The following is a 21,391-nucleotide window of genomic DNA, read 5'->3' as shown; positions in this document are numbered from 1 at the left end:
ATTTCAACAGTAACAAAAGCTGGTTTCAAATGAAGTCCTTAAGCTTCCTCTCCAGTCTGCTGAAAACTCATAACATATATGTGCAGGCAATGAACGCTTTCTTCTTTTGCGTCTTTTTATGTGCCCTCAGTAAGTCATCAGCGGGGAGAACATTTGCTCAGGATTAGTGTTCGTTTAACAGATTTTTAAAATAACTTCTCATCTTCAAAGGGCAGCAGTTGTTTCGGTAGCCCCACGTACCCACGATGCCTCGCTCTGGGAGTCCTGTCTTTTCTTACTGTAATTTATGTTGATGTCATAGCATTTTTTAAAAACAACTGGTAACTTGAGAGATCTTGTGTTAAACTCTTGGGTTTCATTCGCCCACCTGTTTGGAGTCAGAGGTGGACGGAGAATGGGGTTGTTTGGGTTGAGTTTTGGATAAGAAAGTGTTTCACTTACATTTGATCCCTCTCACACTTAGAGAGTCAGGTTTGAGGTGTAATCTAAAGTCTCTTTGGTGAGGTGGATTGAGTTTCATTAGAAACATGCTGAGAAGTGAAAGAGACTTACCTCAAGAACTGATCGGAGTATTAGAGGAGTGTTTGTGTATACTGCTTTATGTGGTTTACAGGGACACAAAGTTGTATTATGACATGAATATGAGTTAGTTGTGCTCTATTAAGCTGGTTAACCTTGTGTCCTTTAAAATGCTTAGAAATCGTTCTTAATGGGATCTTTACCACAGGTTTCCACAAGGTCATGGGTTGTGTTTATTGTTGGAGTAAGGCCATATAATAAGGAATTTTTACAGTATAAAATACATTACACATACAAGTGTGTGTGTTTTCTACATCAGTGGTCCCCAACCTTTTTATCACCATGGACCGGTCAACCCTTGACTACTTTACCACAGACCGAGGGGTTGGGGTGGCGGCTTTTCAGATGATGACAACACAAGCAAATCACGTTGCTTAAATTGTGATAATACTCAAAATTACAAGTTATATTTGTATTTTCTGAAAGCTAAATTGTAGATGTGTCTGCTGTAACATTTGAACACTGCAGATTCAGTTATATGATACTGCTTTTATTCACTCATATAGTCAATCAACATCCATCCTTATGACTTCCCCAGCAATCCAAAAATGTTCCATCCATCCATCCATCTATCCATCCATCCATCCATCCAACCAACCTATCAACCATCCATCCATCCATCCATCCATCCATCCATCCAACCAACCAACCAACAAACCAATCAACCATCCATTCATCCATCCATCCATGCATCATTCATCTGACCAACCTTGTGTGTTTTCTGTTTTTCTGTCCAATTGTCCATCCATCCGTCCATCTGACCATCCATCCATCTATACATCCAACCATCCATCCATCCATCCATCCATCCATCCATCCATCTATACAACCAACCAACCATCCATCCATCCATCATTCATTCATCTGACCAACCATGTATATTTTCTGTTTTTCTGTCCAATTGTCCATCCATCCATTCATCCATCTTTTTGACCATGATTTAATTCTATATTTTCCTCCATGCATCCATCCATCCAACCAACCGACCAACCAACCAACCAACCAACCATCCATCCATCCATCCATCCAACCAACCAAACAACCAACCAACCAACCATCCATCCATCCGACCAACCGACCGACAGACCGACCATCCATCCATCCATCCATCCATCCATTCATCCATCCATCCATCCATCCATCCATCCATCCATCCATCCATCCATCCATCCATCATTCATCTGACCAACCTTGTGTGTTTTGTTTTTCTGTCCAATTGTTGATCCATCCGTCCATCGGACCATTCATCCATCCATCCATCTATACATCCAACCAACCATCCATCCATCCATCCATCCATCCATCCATCATTCATCTGACCAACCATGTATATTTTCTGTTTTTCTGTCCAATTGTCCATCCATTCATTCATCCATCTTTTTGACCATGATTTAATTCTATATTTTCCTCCATACATCCATCCATCCAACCAACCGACCAACCAACCAACCAACCATCCATCCATCCATCCATCCAACCAACCAAACAACCAACCAACCATCCATCCATCCATCCATCCATCCATCCGACCAACCGACCGACAGACTGACCATCCATCCATCCATCCATCCATCCATCCATCCATTCATTCATCCATCTTTTTGACCATGATTTAATTCTATATTTTCCTCCATACATCCATCCTTCCATTTAACCAATCATGTATCCTTTCCTTTTTACCTTCCATTTGTCCATGCTTCCATTTTCCTAGTTATTCACTCCATTCTTCCGTCCATCGTCCTGTCCTACAATATCCATTTACATTTGTTTGTCATCCATTTACCTATCTGCTCATTCATATAAAAGAAATACAGATCAATCTGACAATCCATCCATTCAGCTTTCATCCATACACTCATCTGTCTGAAAATTAATCAATCTTTGTCCATTCATACATCCATCTATATTATTTCCTCCATCAACATCCATTAACAATCATTTACCATCAACTCATCCATCCAACTATCTATACATCAAAGATTAAGCAATCCATTCCAATGTCCATCTGCCCATCAGTCAATCAATTATTCATCTGTTTTTTCCATTCCTCTTCAACCCACCTGTCCTTTTACCCATCAATCCATTCAATTCTCGACCTAATCTCAGCATTTATTACTCAAGTTTGAAATAACCGAGAGAGAGGAAATAGGACAATAGGATGTGGGAGAAACAAGAGGGGAGGATAAATCTCTGCAGGTGTTTCAGGAAAGAAAACGAGAGCGGAATTCCCAGATGGAGAGCGGGAATCAGCGAAGAATAAATAACCCACTGACTGACAACCACTCAGAGAGGAGTGAGACATCACTCACGAGCAGCAGCAGAGAAAATAAACCTGTGACGGAGTGTTTTATTAGCCCGCGAGTTTGTCAGAGAGCAGAAAAGAAGGCTAGTGTATGTGTGTGTGAGTTTTCCTACCACTATATTTACTTTCTTAGCATTCAGACATGCTGAATGATCCCCTAGTGGCCCCTGGATCATGTGTGTAGTTGTAAATGTGCATGCAGATACTGTAGAATAGTGGTGAACACACGTAATTATATGCTAACGTGAATTATTCTGACTCACATTAACAATGTTTTGCGTGTCCTTGCTTGTTCTCGTGCCTTATCTCTCTGCAGTTCTCACTATTTAATGGTGTGTGTGAGCCAGATCTTATAAAAACGGTTGTTTGAATGTCAGTAGCAGTTCTTATGAGGAATGTACTGTATAATCACATGGGGAAATCCAGAGAGCTCCTGTAAATTCCTTAGGGTTGCACTGCAGGTCCAGACATCCATTCAGTGCAGAGAAACTCCTTATTTTCTCCATCAGGGTCAACAGGTTGAGTTATCCCAGAGCTACAGATCAGGGCCATGTGGGCAGGATGGATTGGGCCATGCTTGTTGTGTTTGCACGCATCAGGCCTAACTGTGTTTGAAAAGAATGGAGTGGAGGACAAATATTCCCTGTGGAGAAACTCAACAATTCCTAGTGAGGATATTAGCACCTTACTTTGACCATCAGGGTCAACAGGTTGAGTAATTCTACAGACACAGTCCTCATGGACTGGATGGATTGGCTCATGCTTATCATTGAAGAATGAATCAGGTCTAATGGGGTTTAGGGAAAATAAAATAGAATGAAGAACACCCATTCCCTCTGAGGATGTTAGCGACTTAAGCCTGCTTCACACTGTGACTGAGCAGTTGTAACTTGCCAGACTGTGCACATATGAACCCCATGTCATACTATAAAATCGAACTGAACGACAATCAAGAGCAGTGGTCACCAAACTTGTTCCTGGAGGGCCGGTGTATTGCAGATTTTACCTCCAACCCTAATCAAACACACCTGAACAAGCTAATCAAGGTCTTACTAGGTATACTTGAAACATCCAGGCAGGTGTGTTAAGGCAAGTTGGAGCTAAACCCTGCAGGGACACCGGCCCTCCAGGACCGAGATCGGTGACCCCTGATCAAACATGGGCACCAAAGAAAACTCACCCGGAGTTTGACATCATGCATCTGTGACACTTTCATTACCCCACGTTCTGACATGATACCACATGGCATACATGATCAAACTTTTGCTCACAGCCAGAAACAAAACGGTTTTGACATTTCCCTGCAGTGGTTTGAAGTTGTCATGCTGATTGTGTCATCAGGTTCGGCTCTCCTATTGGTCCTCATTTTGACACTTGTCGTAGCTGAAGTCATGCTGCAGGAAAACGTCTGAATTCTTAAAATCGACAAGCACCGACCTTCAGATCTTAGGGAAAATTTAATCGCAACTGCCATTAAGCGGCTGTAGGTGGACATGTCAAACCAATGATCATAGATGACAGATTTTAGCTTAGGATTTTCCACATTTGTCTCAGATGACAGTCATGGCTGAAATCGTACAGTATGAGCCAGGCTTTGCTTTGACCATCAACAAGTGAACAAGTTCTTTTCTAGAACTTTCGACCACATGGACCTGACAGATTGGGTCAAACTCAAAATTTAAAAATGAATCAGGTCTAAATGTATTTGCAAGTAAGAAGTTGAAGAACATCTATTCCAGGTGGAGAAACTCAACCATTCCCGGTGCACCTTCAGGATTAGCAGATACAACTACAGGCACACAGACCATGTGGACAGGATGGATTGGGACAGTGTTACGTGGGTCTGTGTTCTTTAATCTATTTATTTATTGCCGGTTTGTGCTTGCGATTGAGTTCTAGGAGGAGTGTTTCACCCGGCTTATCCAGGATTGGATGATGCCCGTGACGTCACTGGGGATTCCCACTATATAAAGCTGACAGCAATGGCGTCTCTCCCTCTCCCTCTGTCTTGCAGTCTCTCGCCCTCCCTCAGCTCGGTGGTGGCTTGCGCTCAGGCGGTCTGACTGGCGGTGCTCCGCAAGCCCGGCGATCATTCATCTAGATGCCGCTCCATTTAGTGTTTTGTTCCTGTTAATCTTTTGATTCTAAATTCGTAATGTGTTAACTAGTTTGTTTATTTTGATACTTTGTTTTGTAGCAGGTAGGGGTTTCTTTTTCATAGTCACGTTTTGTTATTTATTTAGTTTAGTGAAGGTAAGCAGTGGCCCGGAAGACTCACCTATTTTTATTCCTTTCACGGGAGTTTAGGTAAGATCTGTCCATTTAAAACAGTATAGTCAGAGACCTGTTTACCTTGGCTGCCCTACCTGTCTACTTGATTAATTTTTTGTTTCGTTTGAAAACGTATGATTTATGGAAAATTAAACGTATTGACGGAACGTCAATTTAACAATTCGAACGTCTGTGTCTTTCATATGTTCGGCTCAAACCTTGAATGTTGTTGTTATTCGAGCCAGTTTTGAGTTTGGGCCGTAACAGACAGGCACATCAATTTATAATTGATCTGTGTTCGTAAAAAAAAAAATGGTGTGAAGTACAAATATTTCCTTTGGAGAAACTTCACCATTCCTAGTGAGAATATAAGCACCTTACTTTCCCCATCAGTGTCAAAAGGTTGAGTTATCCCAAAGCTACAGATCCAAATCATGTCAACTGGCCCATGCTCATCACTAAGAAAAGATCAGGTCTAAATGTGTTTGGAGGAAAATTAAGTGAAGAACACCTATTCCCCATGGAGAATCTCCACCATCCCCAGTGAGGGTATTAGTGCCTTACTTTCACCATCAGGGTCAGCAGGTTGAGTTATCCCACAACCCTTGCTCTAAATGTTGACTGAAACAGCAGCACTCAGAATCTAGAACTTCTGACCTCATGGACCTGGCACATTGGTTCAAGCTCAATATCGAAAAATTAATCAGGTCTAAACATATTTGCAAGAAACAGGTTGAAGAACATCTATTCCAGGTGGAGAAACTCAACCATTCCCAGTGAGAATATTAGCATCCTACTTTCACCTTCAGGATTAGCAGATACAACTACAGACACAGACCATGTGGACAGGATGGATTGGGACAGGCACATCAATTTATAATTGATCAGATCTGTGTTCGGGGGAAAAAAATGGAGTGAAGGACAAATATTTTCTGTGGAGAAACGCCACAATTCCTAGTGAGGATATAAGCACCTTACTTTCCCCATCAGTGTCAAAAGATTGAGCTATCCCAAAACAAAAGATTCGAATCATGTCGACTGGCCCATGCTCATCACTAAGAAAAGATCAGGTCTAAATGTGTTTGGAGGAAACTGAAGTAAAGAACACCTATTCCCTGTGGAGAATCTCCACCACCCCCAGTGAGGGTATTAGTGCCTTACTTTCACCATCAGGGTCAGAAGGTTGAGCTATCCCACAACCCTTGCTCTTAATTTTGACTCAAACATCAGCACTCAGAAGAACTGAAGGGTTTCATGCAATGTTTATCATCTCACCAGGGTCAAAGTGTCACCATCAGAACTCAAATAGATCGACTGTGCTTGCCACTGATTTCCCCCAAAGGCCGTTGGAGAACAAATTTCCCGCTGGGTACAAAGTTGCCCTCTCATAAGCACTTGGAAGCACGGCTCGCCGCATGGATGCAGGACATGTGTCGGCCAGATGTCCCGAATGCCTCAGTCTCCTTCAAAGAAACAATTAGGGACAATTATCGCAACATATAAATGAATTTTGTCCAAAATTACAAAAAGTGTGGCATGGGGATAGGGTTAGGGAGGTTAGACGGGCCACAGGAACAGGTGGTTGCAATCCAAAGTCTCGATGGTGTTCAAGAAGCAATGGAGGGGAGAGCGCAGGCAACAAGAGAAACCTGTTTGTTCAAGCACTTGTTTGTGTGGACAAGTGCAAGCACTCGCCGTACACACATGCTAATAGCTAGTGCTGCTTAAATGGCTGTCATTGGATTTAATGGCGGCTCATTTTCCAAATGCAACTATTAAAGCAAACCCCTCGAGTGTGTGATTAAGAGTCGCAGAGCTCTGCAAACAAACACCCACCAACATTAACCAAAACTCATGGTCCCTTATATGTTTGTGTGAGATTTCTGGAGGCCTTGAGGATGGAGATGAAAAGCGTGCAGGTTCTAGATGAGAAGCACATTGGACCATGTGGACGGATGGATCAGGCCATCCGTGGTGTGTTTATATGGATCAGGCCTAATTGTGTTTGAAAAGTGGGGAGCTGTGGAGAAGCTGTGCGGCGGAGAGTCAACAGTCTTAGAAAACACAAGCCAACATGTGTTTCTGTGCGTGCCCTGCTGAAAGACTGGCTAAAAAAAGAAGCATATTCAAGTTTGAAATTGATTTATGTCTTTAAAACAAAAATTAAAAGAGTGTACTGTAAATATACACTATATTTTATATGTTTCCCAGAAATATTCTTAAAATTAAAAACATATATTTATATGGTCAGAAAAGTCGACATTTATTTCACAGTTCTAATTCATGTGTACATACAAAGACTTTTTCGTCATTAAATTAACTAGACATTATACCTAAATCTGAACATAACTTTATGTCACTAGTATTTTCCTATTGTAGAATCCAAGTACAAGTTGAATACTGTAAAAAAGCATAGCAACAATGAACCCATAAGTGTGTTTGACTTTTCTTGCACTAATTTTTGTTTCTTTTGTTCTGTTTTCTGTGTATATTTTGATTGCAAGCTTTGGATCAAGTCGCTCCTTTAAATATTTCAATACAGCTTTTCACATTTTCAAGTCTGTCTTTAAACTTTTAGGCTTGGGTTTAGTCAACACAGGCTCATTCTGAAAAAGTAGCCCTACTGGATATCGCGAATTATGTAGCCAGAGAAACGTATGTCAGAGAATGTCAGAGGATTTGAAATGGAGAGTGGAGTTGATTGCGACGACGGGTTTGAGTACACCGAAAAACGGTTCCAAAAAACAGGTAAGACTAAAACAAAAGCCAAAAAAATAAAACAAACAAGTACATAACGGTGAGAATGTGGTAAAATTTGTAAAAATCAAGGCTTTTCCTTTTCTGGGTTGCTTTTTAATACACTATCGGTTGGGTTTAGGGAAGGGGTGGGTGCGTGTTTCAGCCGGTCAGTCAGTCGAAAGCGGCCTCTGGTGGATTTACACAAGAACAGCAGGCACAAATGCCACTCGTGAAAAAATTTGAGATTTGAAAAATCATACACAGCGGCCTCTAGTAGATTCACAAAAACTGCAAAAAACACACCTCCTGGGACGTATTTGGCACTCTCCAGAAATATATACAGGGGTACGTAATCAGAATGAGCCTCGGTTAGGTTTAGTAGCTTTGAGTATACAATATAAAACACTTTCCTCTATACTAACTCATTACGCATTAAACATAAATGTTCCCAATTCTTACTATTATTTAGACATCATCCTGTCCTTTTCTTGAAAATGTTTAAAATATATTTAATCAATAAAAAACATGTCTCCGATTATTGGAAGTCATGCAACATATTTAATTTAACATCACTTTCAATTATTGATTATCATTAAACGTTTTTTTTAAGAATGTTATGAAATAGGATTTATACTAAATTCAACTTACTCCTGTCAAAAATAAACAAGACAGAACAAGTGTATATTATTATGGTCATGATAATGATCATTTATTACATTTGTTTACAACAACTAGTTTGCGGCAGACTACACAATAGCAGGATAATATGTTTCCTTAAATCTTCAACTGAATGCTACATGTTGTTGTGTATTAGTGTAATAAACAAAGCGGTTTTGTTCATTCACCGTGTTAACAGAGACCATTATTATTTATTATTTTGATCAACATGATATAAGCAGTTAATAATGCAGGAAACATCAGGGAAATGTACATAATTGTTTACATGGACACAAAAGCGTTTGCAACTTGTTCAAAGAAATGAACGACTGCTTCACACACATACTCATACAAGACAGTCAGTTTGGCTCACCTAATTCCCCTGAAGTGCATGTGTTTGGCTTGGAGCACCCGGAGGAAACCCATGCCAACACGGGGAGAACATGCAAACTCCATTCAGAAATGCCATTTCTGAAAAATTGCTGTGAGGAGACAATGCTAACCATTGAGCCACCGTGCCACCCCCAGGCAGTTTTCAATCTTAAAAATATCAGTTCTGGTCTGAGAAATGTACCAAAGCGACTGAGAAAACCTTTAAAGCACTTTAAATATGCTACAAGTATGATAAATCCCCTTTAAATGCTCATACTTGCAGTCTTAAAGATATTCTTCAAAGTGTACTTTCGGTGAGTGTGTGGTCCTTTTGGTAATCGCAGAATCTCAGTGGACGATTTACTAAATACGGTACATTGAACAAGAAAGTGAAGAGGTGAGCTGAGTGAAATGATTAGTGCTTGTTTTGGCAGATAGCATCATCTACAGCTGCGCACACGCTTGCTTTTCAGTGTTCGCTAGGTCTCCACTTATATGTTAATCTATAGTCTTTATACAAATCTATAACACACACTTCTCTTTATTTTAAAGGTAAGACCTTTTTTTCTACTTATTTGACTGCTGATGTTGAGCACTGTGCTACGTCCGACAATTAAAAAAAATGTATTCCTTTTTAAAACTGTTTTACTTTTTTTTCACAATTGCTTTTGCTTAATTCTTGATAAGATGAAACATTACGTTCAGAACAGTTCGCTTGTTCACATCAGATTTTCATTTCTTATTGATTTAATCAAATTGAAAGTGCTTTGGCCAGGGGCGAACTGGGACAGCATTTCCACCCGGGAAAAAGTTACTGTTATTCAGGTCGCATTTAATGCGATCAAGAAAGTGAAGTGAGGTTGTGGGGAGGCTGCGCAGTAGGCCAGAGTCACGGTGGCAGGCCAGATTGACCGTCAGGCCACCAGGAAATGTCCCTATGGCCAGTCCGCCCCTGGCTTTGGCACATGTGTGCAAACAGTTAGTACAATCGTCTGTAGTTTGGACACAAATGAATTGCATATGTCTTCTTTTATCAAAACTGATGAGTCGATTCTCATGTAAACTGTCAAACTTTTCAAAACTTCTCAACCATTTTACATCTTGTAAGCCATCACACTCAGAACAGTCCATTCAGTTATGAAAAACCGCTGTACACACATGTTCCATGAAACCATCAATGTTAGGAACTGGTGTGCCTCATATGAAGGGAGAACAGTGAAGTTCCTTCCACCATACTATTATCCATTGGTGAATCCAATAGAAGAGGTTTTTTTTTCAGCATGAAGGTTGAAAGAATATGATCAGACCGCAAGATTTAATGTTTCTGTTAGATGCCATTTACATTTACATTTACATTTAGTCATTTAGCAGACGCTTTTATCCAAAGCGACTTACAAATGAGGACAAGGAAGCAATTTACACAACTAAGAGCAACAATGAATAAGTACTAAAGGCAAGTTTCAGGTCTGTAAAGTCTAAGAAGGGAAGTGTTAGTAGTTTTTTTGTTTTTTTGTTTTTTTGTACAGTTAGTGTGATATTCAAAGAGGCAATTGCAGATTAGGAAGTGAAGTGGAGACTAAATAGTTGAGTTTTTAGTCGTTTCTTGAAAATAGCGAGTGACTCTGCTGTTCTGATGCAGTTAGGGGGTTCATTCCACCAACTGGGCAGATTGAGCGTGAGCGTTCGCGAAAGTGATTTTTTCCCTCTTTGGGATGGAACCACGAGGCGACATTCATTCACAGAACGCAAGTTTCTGGAGGGCACATAGATCTGCAGAAGTGAGTGCAGATAAGAAGGTGCTAGGCCAGAAGTCACTTTGTAGGCAAACATCAGAGTTTTGAATTTGATGCGAGCAGCAACTGGCAGCCAGTGCAAACGGACTAGCAGCGGAGTGACATGTGCTCGTTTAGGTTCATTGAAGACCACTCGTGCTGCTGCATTCTGGAGCAGTTGAAGAGGCTTGATAGAGTTAGCTGGAAGCCCAGCTAGTAGAGAGTTGCAGTAATCCAGTTTGGAGAGAACAAGAGCTTGAACAAGGAGTTGAGCTGCATGTTCAGATAAGAAGGGTCGGATCTTTCTGATGTTATAGAGTGCAAATCTGCACGATCGAGCAGTTCTAGAAATGTGGTCAGAGAAGTTTAGTTGGTCATCAATCGTTACTCCAAGGCTTTTCACCATTTTGGATGCAGTAATGGTTGCCCCATCCATCTGGATTGAAAAGTTATGGTGTAGAGTCGGGTTGGCAGAAACTACAAGCATTTCCGTTTTTGCGAGGTTCAGCTGAAGATGATGATCTTTCATCCAGTGTGAAATATCCAACAGGCAGGCTGAGATACGAGCTGGAACCGAGGGATCATCAGGATGAAAAGAGAGGTATAGCTGGGTATCATCAGCATAGCAGTGGTAGGAGAATCCATGTCTCTGGATGACTGGTCCTAGAGATGATGTGTAGATGGAGAAGAGAAGTGGCCCAAGAACAGAGCCTTGAGGTACCCCAGTGTTTAGATGCTGTAGGTTGGACACCTCTCCCCTCCAAGACACCCTGAATGACCTGTCAGAGAGGTAAGATCTGAACCATTGTAGAACAGTGCCCGCAACGCCCAGTGACTCAAGCGTAGATAGCAGGATCTGGTGGTTGACAGTGTCAAAAGCAGCTGACAAGTCCAGCAAAATGAGGACTGATGATTTAGAGTCTGCTTTAGCCAGTCTGAGATCCTCCACGACCGAGAGCAGGGCAGTCTCAGTTGAGTGGCCTTTCTTAAAGCCGGATTGCTTGTTGTCCATGAGATTGTTTTGAGTAAGAAAGTCCAGGACTTGATTGAACACTACTTTCTCCAGAATCTTGGCCATGAATGGAAGCAGGGATACTGGTCTGTAGTTTTCAAGTAGCGTATGGTCCAGGTTGGGTTTCTTTAGCAGTGGGGTTACCCTAGCCTGCTTAAATGTAGTGGGGAATAAACCAGAGTCAAGAGATGTGTTAATTATGTGAGTCAGTGTTGGTATGACTGCAGGAGAGATGGCTTGCAAGAGATGAGAGGGAATGGGATCGAGTGGACAGGTGGTTGCATGGCTAGATAGCACAAGTTTGGACACCTCAGACTCAGAGAGCTGAGAAAAAGAGGTGAGTGTGTGTGGTGTTGGTGTTGTATCTTGCGTGTTTGTTGTAGGTGCAGCAAATTGAGCACTGATTTTTGCAGTTTTGGTGCAGAAGAATGTAGCAAAGTCATCAGTAGTAAGTGTGGAGGATGTGGGTGGAGGAGGAGGATAGAGGAGGGAGGAAAATGTTTTAAAAAGTAGGCGAGGATTAGTGGCATTGTTGATTTTCAGACGGTAATACGTCTGCTTTGCAGAAGTAACCTCAGCTGAGAAAGAGGACAGAAGAGTTTGGTATGTTAAGAGATGTGCAGGATTTTTAGTTTTCCGCCAAATTCTCTCCGCAGCCCGAAGTTTTGAGCGATGCTCACGGAGAGCATCCGAGAGCCAGGGTGCAGGAGGACTGGCACGGGCTGGCCTGGATGCAAGAGGACATAATCGGTCTAGACATGATGCTAGTGTGGAGCAGAGTGTATTAGTGGCACTGTTCGAATCAAGTGCAGTGAGTTTGCGAGATGGAGGAAGAGAGTCTGAAACAATGGTGGATAGTCTATTGGGTGAGAGAGATCGTAGGTTTCTGCGAAAGGTAACCAGTGTTGGAGTGTGTGGCGGCTCAGGAGTAATGTGGATGTTGAGAGACAGAAGGAAATGATCAGATATTTGTAGTGGAGTTACTATTGTTTGATCAGTGAAGCAGTGTCGTGTGTAAATAAGGTCTAGCTGATTACCTGATTTGTGGGTAGCAGAAGTAGGTGCTCTTTTTAGGTCAAAAGAGGCAAGCAAAGTCTGAAAGTCTGCAGCTTGCGGTTTGTCAACGTAAATGTTGAAGTCACCTAGCACCAATAAGGGAGTGGCAAAATTAGAAAAAGATGAGAGAAGAACATCCAGTTCATCTAGGAAGTGACCTAATTTACCTGGTGGGCGGTAGATGACAACCACGTTTATGTAGAAGGGGTGGATAATGGTGACTGCATGGAATTCAAAGGAGCTGATTGTTGGCAGGGACGGTATCAGAGTAAATTTCCATTCTTTGGAAATTAGTAGTCCAGTCCCACCCCCTCTCCCTGTCTGACGAGGAGTGTGGGAAAAAGAGAAATTAGCAGAAAGAGTAGCATGTGTAGCAGTGTCCTCCGGCCTCAACCAGGTCTCAGTTAGAGCCATGAGATTATAGTCAGAATATGTAGCTATGGAGGTAATAAAATCAGCCTTGTTAACAGCTGATTGACAATTCCAGAGGCCCACGGAGAGAGAGAGTTGTGAAATAGTAGATACATGTATTGAACGAAGGTTGTGAGGATTACGCCTGCAGCGTACCTCCCGTGTTTTGCGAGTGTTAGTAACAACAGGAATTAGAAAACACATAATAAAAGTGCACTGACAACAAAAAATAAGTGTAAAGTAAAACAATACAGTAAAGTACTCAAGTGCTTTGACGGTGTCTTTGCTCGGTGGAGTCGCGCAGGTAGAGTCGATGGTCTTTACCCTCGTCGGTCTTCACACGAGGCGGTCTTCACACGAGGCTGCCGCGACCGCTGCCGCGGTGAACTAGTTGTTTATATAACCCCAAAGCACTAGCTGATTGAATTCAGCTGGACACGCCTCGAGAGTCAAAACAAGGGCCGAAACTGAGGCGGACGACGCGAAACCGCGTCTGCGTTCGCTACACAAGCTCTTATAGTAACCAAGGAAACAGTGGCTAAACAACTTCTAGTATTATACACAACTGAAAGCAAGTTTAAATGTCCTACAACTTTACACAAACAGCTGGAAACAAGTCCTCAAACCATACACATACACAAACCATGAATGCTGGTTAGGAAATCACTCTCTCTGTGTGTGTGCACTTGTTTTTATATCCCAGTGCCCTGCTGAAAAATCCAGCTTAAACCAGCCTAGGCTGGTTGGCTGGTTTTAGCTGGTTGACCAGGCTGGTTTTAGAGGGGTTTTGGTCACTTCCAGGCTGGTTTTCCAGCCATTTCCAGCCTGGTCTTAGCTGGTTAGGCTGGGAGATGACCAGCTAAAACCAGCTTGACCAGCCTAGCCAAGCTGGGAGTCCAGCCAAAACCAGCTATATCCAGCTTAAACCAGGCTGGTCAATCTGGTTTTAGCTGGATTTGGCTGGTCATTTTCCAGCCTGACCAGCTGAGACGAGGCTGGAAATAACTGGAAACCAGCCTGGAAATGGCCAAAACCCCTCTAAAACCAGCCTGGTCAACCAGCCAACCAGCCTAGGCTGGTTTAAGCTGGATTTTTCAGCTGGGTGGGGATTTAAATGTGAATGCACACATACTCATGGGAACTTGTGTAAACATGGAGACCAAAACAGAGGTCCCCATAGTTAAACATACTTATAATTCGCACAGAATAAAGAGTTTTGATAATGTAAAAATTATAGGTGGGCATAGATTATTTTTTTAAATCTAGATTAATCTTGGAATTAATCTAGATTAAAATGGCTCGTTTGAATTCTGCCGAAGGCATTCAGAATATGTGTGCTACCCAAATAATAAGTCTTTGAGAACGGGTTTCAGAGCCAGGTTAGACCAGGGGCTCATCTCCTGTTTTTTAAATGCATCACAAACTGCTTGAGAAATTGTTCTACTATAATAGTTGGTGATGAAAACGAATTATGTTCAATAAGATGTACTTGTGTTTACTCACTGTTTATTCAGTTAAACATGAATGTTGAACTGTAGGCATACATAATCTCCAAACAGCCATTTTTGATCACCTTAATCCGACTAAAGTCATAACTGAACTAAACAGTATCCACATATGAGGAATTTGTTTTGATGACAGAGCTTCTACAGTGCAGCAGAATTACAGAAACAGGACAAAAAAACAAAAAAAAAACATAGAAGAAAGTGGTGAATGCAAATATACAAATTGGCAAGTGATGTACAGGTATATTACTATATACATTGTTATATGTGCAGCTGTTATGTGCAAATTAGTATGTAAAGTGTGTTGTTAAATAAGAGTTTGTGTATAAAAAGTGTACAGCAAGTAGATATGTTTGTTTCACAATTACGATCATCACATGTATATGAGATGGATTGCCTGAGGGAAGGTTTCTGTGTGGGGCTGTTCTGGTGCGCAGTGCTCAGTAGCGTCGACCAGAAAGTAACAGTTCAAAGAGGCAGTGTGCTGGGTGTGAGGGGTCCAGAGTGATTTTGTCAGCCCTTTTGCTTGCTCTGGATAAGTACAGTTCTTGGAGAGTAGGGAGGGTTGTACCAATGATTCACTCAGCAGTCCGAACTATTCGACGTAGTCTTCGAAGGTCAGATTTGGTAGCTGAGCAAAACCAGACAGCTATTGACGTGCATATGACTGATTCAATGATGGAGGTGTAGAACTGTTCCAGCAGCTTCTTCGGGAGTTTAAACTTTCTCAGCTGATGAAGATAGTACAGCCTTTGTTGAGCTTTTTTGTACCTAAAATGTCCATCATGGTACCTGAAAGGTACATTTTGGGTACTATAATGCACCTTTGAGGTACCAATATGGACTGTTTCGCCAGCAACAGCTCCCATACTTTATTCTGAGAGTGTATTCATTCATTTTGTTGTCGGCTTAGTCCCTTTATTAGTCCGGGGTCGCCACAGCGGAATGAACCGTCAACTTATCCAGCAAGTTTTACGCAGCGGATGCCCTTCCAGCCGCAACCCATCTCTGGGAAACATCCACACACACATTCACACACACACTCATACAGTACGGACAATTTAGCCTACCTAATTCACCTGTACCGCATGTCTTTAGTCTGTGGGGGAAACCCGAGCACCCGGAGGAAACCCATGCGAAGGCAGGGAGAACATGCAAACTCCATACAGAAACGTCAACTGAGCCGAGGCTCGAACCAACGACCCAGCGACCTTCTTGCTGTGAGGCGACAGCACTACCTACTGCGCCACTGCCTCGCCTAACGTAGAAACATCATTACGTCTATAAGAGTCCTCAACTGGATATAGGAACAAGTCTGTGTGTTTGTGTATGTGCACTTGAATGAGCTAAAAACAAAGGACCAATATCCAGTATGGCTAACCATACCTGACAATACTCACTTCCCTGCTCTACTTAGTCTTAGTGTGGTTATTTTTGGATTCCTTTAATCCTCTTATGTCAATCACCTTGAATTACCTTTGTGTATGAAATAGCATATAAAAAAAACTTTAATAAACATAAACCTGTGGATCGACAGGTATGACCACAGGTGACTCTAATAAGGACACGCTTCTGTTCCCAGGGCATGGTGGGTAATGCTGATGTATGAGGTGTGAAGTGTGTGAGAGTATGTGTGATGGTTGTGTTATCTGCTCTGCTGAACCCCAGACATGTGCAACAGACTTGACCTGCCCTGGTGAACTCCTGATAAAAGCGGCCGGACGCTTCACACTGGACAACACACATTAATCACACACACATCAGTTCTCGACTCAAGCGCTTGTGCTTCTTCACTCACACACACTTGACGGTTTCCCACAAAGTCAATTCTGCAGGGTTTCGTGCAGCACACACGCTAATGCGTTCTACATTCTACACTCGTGTGTCATTAGGCAGAGCAATAAAGAATGGTGGGATTAAGAGCAAGGTATAAGGAGATAATGGGGGTGGAAAATGAGAAAAATATTACTGGAGAACAAATTCAAGACCAGTAGAAGTAGGGGAGCTTTTCATCTGCTGGATGAAAAGACGTGAAACACTCAAGTCTGTGAACACATGCAAGTACTTTTAATGCTGTTGCATTGGTAAGCAGCATGTGGGTCCCACTATATATCAGGTAGTCTGAACTACTATGTACTTGCATCAAAAAATAAATACATCAAAAAATAAATACAATGTCCTTACTGTGTTCATAATGTATTGCAGAACATGTGCTGCTCTTGAGGTAGGATAAGGGTAGGGTTTGAGACAGGGTTGGTGGTCTGGGTAGGTTTGAGGGTGTAATTATGAATGTAATTACAGAAATTAATTAAAGATGTCATTACAAATCTAATCAAACACAATGTAAAAAACATGTATTTACACAACAAGTTCACTGTTACAAAGCTAGACTTTAATGACACTTTTAGAGAAGTTCACACATTTCTCATCTCTGAATAATGAACTTTAATGTTGTTGCAGATATTCTATGAGGAGTCTGGATTTTGCTGAACTCTGGCAAGGAAAACCAGAAAATGCCAGCGCAAGAAGAAGAGTTCAAGGGTCAGGGCACATTTAAGGGTGGGATCTCATAATGTGTTGAGTTCAACTCGACTCCAGCTGCACATTTGAGTTCATGATTCCCAAAATCTAGACTTTGTTTCAACATATGAGTTCACCATTTCTCAACCCACACTTCATATCTACATATGAGACCTAGATTTCTGAACCCAGACTCCATCTCCACATTTGAGCCCATAATTCCTCAACCCAGACTGCTTCTTTATATTTCAGTGTATTATTTTTCAACCCAGACTCCATCTTCACACATGAGTCTAAGTCCATGATTCCTCAACCCACACTCCATCTACACATATGAGTCCGTAAATCCTCAACCAAGACTCTGTCTCCAGATATAAGTCCATGATTCCTCAATCCAGACTCCATTTTCACATACGAGTCCATAATTATTCAAATAAGACTCCATCTTCACATATTGGTCCATGATTCCTCAACCCACTCTCCATCCCCACGAGTCAATGTTTCCTCATCCCAGACTCTGTCTCCACATATAAGCCCATGTTTCCTCAACCCAGACTCTATCTCCACATATAAGCCCATGTTTCCTCAACCCAGACTCTATCTCCACATATAAGCCCATGATTCCACAACCCAGACTCTATCTCCACATATAAGCCCATGTTTCCTCAACCCAGACTCTATCTCCACATATAAGCCCATGATTCCTCAACCCAGACTCTATCTCCACATATAAGCCCATGTTTCCTCAACCCAGACTCTATCTCCACATATAAGCCCATGATTCCTCAACCCAGACTCTATCTCCACATATAAGCCCATGATTCCTCAACCCAGACTCTATCTCCACATATAAGCCCATGATTCCACAACCCAGACTCTATCTCCACATATAAGCTCATGATTCCTTAACCCAGACTCTATCTCCACATATAAGCCCATGATTCCTCAACCCAGACTCTATCTCCACATATAAGCCCATGATTCCACAACCCAGACTCTATCTCCACATATAAGCCCATGTTTCCTCAACCCAGACTCTATCACCACATATAAGCTCATGATTCCTCAACCCAGACTCTATCTCCACATATAAGCCCATGTTTCCTCAACCCAGACTCTATCTCCACATATAAGCCCATGATTCCTCAACCCAGACTCTATCTCCACATATAAGCCCATGTTTCTTCAACCCAGACTCTATCTCCACATATAAGTCCATGATTCCACAACCCAGACTCTATCTCCACATATAAGTCCATGATTCCACAACCCAGACTCTATCTCCACATATAAGTCCATGATTCCACAACCCAGACTCTATCTTCACATATAAGCCCATGATTCCACAACCCAGACTCTATCTCCACATATAAGCCCATGATTCCACAACCCAGACTCTATCTCCACATATAAGCCCATGTTTCTTCAACCCAGACTCTATTTTCACATACTAGTCCATAATTCCTCAACCCAGACTCTATCTCCACATATAAGCTCATGATTCCTCAACCCAGACTCTATTTTCACATACTAGTCCATAATTCCTCAAATAAGACTCCATCTTTACATATGAGTCCATGATTCCTCGATTCAGACTCCATCTTCACGAATGAGTCCATAATTTCTCAACTAAGACCCCATATCAACATATGAGTCCATAATTTCTCAACCCAGACTCCATCTCCACATATGAATCCATGATTCTTTAACCCAGACTCCATCTCCACATATACATCCATGTTTCCTCAACCCACACTCTATCTCCACATATAAGTCCATGATACCTCAACCCGACTCCATCAATCACCCACATTCACCATCTCAGCTCACAATAACCACTCAAATCTGGTTGGTTGTTAAGTTCTAAAAATTTGTCAACTGGTCAAACCAAGCATTTTTTTTTTTAAGTGAACACCAGCAAACACTTCACTCTAGATTAACTCTTTTTTCCAAACTGGTGTTTAGTGTTAAAAGTAAATGGCTTTTCAAGATTTTAACTGCAAAAGTCACCTAGTGGTTTTTAGCATCTAAACTATAACTTGTGAAGGCCTGAGAACATGTCAAAATTGTATTCCCCTCTGGAGAACAATAAAGGTCTCTTTCTCTTTTCTCCGTCATATGTTCTTACATTTCTTCTCAATTCCAACTCCAGAACACTTTCCACACACTCTCACACACACATGAATGCATGCAAGCACACGTAACTGGCGGCGCTGGGGAGGTGCAGCTGCAGATTGTAAAAATAAACGCAGCGTGTTTTAAGAACTAGGAGATTAGCTCTTTTTTTATAGGCAGCTCTTTCATGTGCGACTCCCTGAGTGCTGGCCGTGGAAAGAGAGAACAGGTTGGAAACAGAGAAAGGAAGGTGTGTAAAGTTTGTCCGGAGTGAGGCATGCTGCCGGAATGTGGACAAGTCTGTTTCTTACTTTTTGGTGTGTGTGTGTGTGTGTGTGTGTGTGTGTGTGTGCTGTTTGATGTGCAAAGAAACGATAATTGATCAGAAATCTGTGCGAGAGGCAAGCGGCCAGATGTTTTCTCGCAAGTGAGAGTGTGAATATAGTGTTGTGATGGGTAGTTATTAAGATTACCTGAGCTTTTCTTAGTGAGTGTTTAGCAGTGAACCACATCAGGTCTTTAATTATTATGTTTTCTTTCTTCTTTTCCTAGCCCACAACATTTTGACACTCGATAATACTCGAATACCCTGTCAGTAATGTCTAGTGGCTGGGAATGAGCTTTTTACAGTGTCTGCTATAATGTTGATGTTGTTTTTGGTTTTTACGTTGATGAATATGGCCACTGTGTTAAACACACAGTACAGTTACGATCTTATTGCCACATTAGATCGTCATGATAACATAATATATGCCTTCAGTGATTTCCTAAAGATAAATACCAAAGAAACTGGACTAACTACAGCAGTCGCCATCATCTGATCTCATATGAAGCAAGAGATTGCGATGACATCTGATGACGTGTGCAAGTGCTGTAGTGCTGTCCCAATTTTTAGGGTTACATTTTGAAGCCTTTCCTCTTAACCCTCGGTTGTAAGGGCCAAGGGGAAGGGGTACAAAAATAGAATTAGAATTGGGCCTAAGTCACCTAAACTGCTCCTATGTCAGTAAATGGTGCCGGACATTGATTGTTGTCACCTCAACAGCCAATCAGCTTGCTCTCCAACATTTTGTTTGTGTAGAAACTGGCAGTAGCAAGTCTCTGTACTGGCGCTGTCATAATAATCAAAGCAGCAGCAGCAGCAGCACAGCAGATCTATTCCACCAAGACCGAACACATCAACATTGCCATACACATATTCATTACCATAGTAAATCTATCCAAGAGTCATCATGACAGAAAGTAACAAAGGTAAAATATAGAATAATATCAATAACTAACACAACCAAAAAAAAAAAAAACATACAATGTACAATACAAAGCAATTTAATTGTTTAAGTGATTTGAAAGTGATTAAAAAAACGTCATAGCAAAGCAAGGGTCTCCCCACTGTTAAGCTGTGGTCACACTGCACTTTTTTCCCCATAGACTTGCATTTATACGAATGTATGAGTGTGAATGAGCGTGTATGGTAGTTGCCCAGAGATGGGTAAGTTGGCAGTTCATTCCGCTGTGGCAACTCCAGATTAATAAAGGGACTAAGCCAAAAAGAAAATGAATGAATGAATGGTCTTAGTGTAACCCCCCGGTCCTACATCACCACAAAGCGTTGCAACAGCATAGGCTCATTCTGAAAACGTACCCCTTTAAACAGTTCTGGAGATTGCGAAATATTCAATTTAATTCAATTCAGCTTTATTTGTATAACGCTTTTACAATGTCGATTGTGTCAAAGCAGCTTTACATAAATAGTCATAGTAACTGGATCAGGGTAGTTCAGTTTTTAGTGTTTAAGTTCAGTTCAGTTTAGCTCAGTTCAGTGTGGTTTAAAGTCATTACTGAGAGTCCAAGCACTGAAGAGCAAATTCATCGATGTGTAGCTCTACAGGTCCTAAACCATGCGAGCCAGTGGCGACAGCGGAAATATGTAGCCAGAGGTAAGCATGGCTGCAGTTCATCTTTAAAACAAACCAGCTGACCACTTACCTCAGTATAAACGCCATTTCCGCTGTCACCAGTTTGTCCAGTAACTCGCCACGTACCTGGATGGACTTGTGATATCTTTTGAGACTTGACTGTG

General features: G+C 41.7%; 1 protein-coding gene and 2 long non-coding RNA genes across 4 annotated transcripts in view; 2 read left to right on the top strand and 1 right to left on the bottom strand.

Moving 5' to 3' along the window:
• Positions 1-14,846, bottom strand: part of LOC147838133 (uncharacterized) — a 92,792-nt gene extending 77,946 nt beyond the window's left edge. Inside the window, exons 1-2 of one of the 2 annotated variants that reach the window (XM_087306331.1) lie at positions 14,217-14,846; positions 10,478-13,928 (exon numbers count right to left, since the gene is read on the bottom strand). In XM_087306331.1, coding sequence (XP_087162457.1) covers positions 10,478-13,375 — 2,898 coding nt within the window. In that variant the 5' untranslated portion in view covers positions 13,376-13,928; positions 14,217-14,846. Of the gene's footprint in view, positions 1-10,477 lie in introns of those variants that run through there. The other variant, XM_087306330.1, reaches the window with a different exon arrangement.
• On the top strand, positions 4,510-7,969 carry LOC147838134 (uncharacterized). The gene is made up of 3 exons (XR_015523032.1): positions 4,510-4,711; positions 5,424-5,554; positions 5,738-7,969. It is a non-coding gene; the product is annotated as an uncharacterized LOC147838134 (long non-coding RNA).
• LOC147838132 (uncharacterized) overlaps positions 10,440-21,391 on the top strand; it is a 41,234-nt gene continuing 30,282 nt past the window's right edge. Inside the window, exons 1-2 of the long non-coding RNA XR_015523025.1 lie at positions 10,440-12,051; positions 17,309-17,449. This is a non-coding gene — a long non-coding RNA (uncharacterized LOC147838132). The remainder of the gene's footprint in view (positions 12,052-17,308; positions 17,450-21,391) is intronic.

The sequence above is a fragment of the Danio rerio genome, chromosome 23 (genome assembly GCF_052040795.2).
Source record: "Danio rerio strain M-AB ecotype USA chromosome 23, GRCz13ab, whole genome shotgun sequence".
Classification (NCBI taxonomy): domain Eukaryota; kingdom Metazoa; phylum Chordata; class Actinopteri; order Cypriniformes; family Danionidae; genus Danio; species Danio rerio.
The sequence above is the reverse complement of the archived record's forward strand: the minus strand, read 5'-3'. Positions and strand labels throughout refer to the sequence as shown.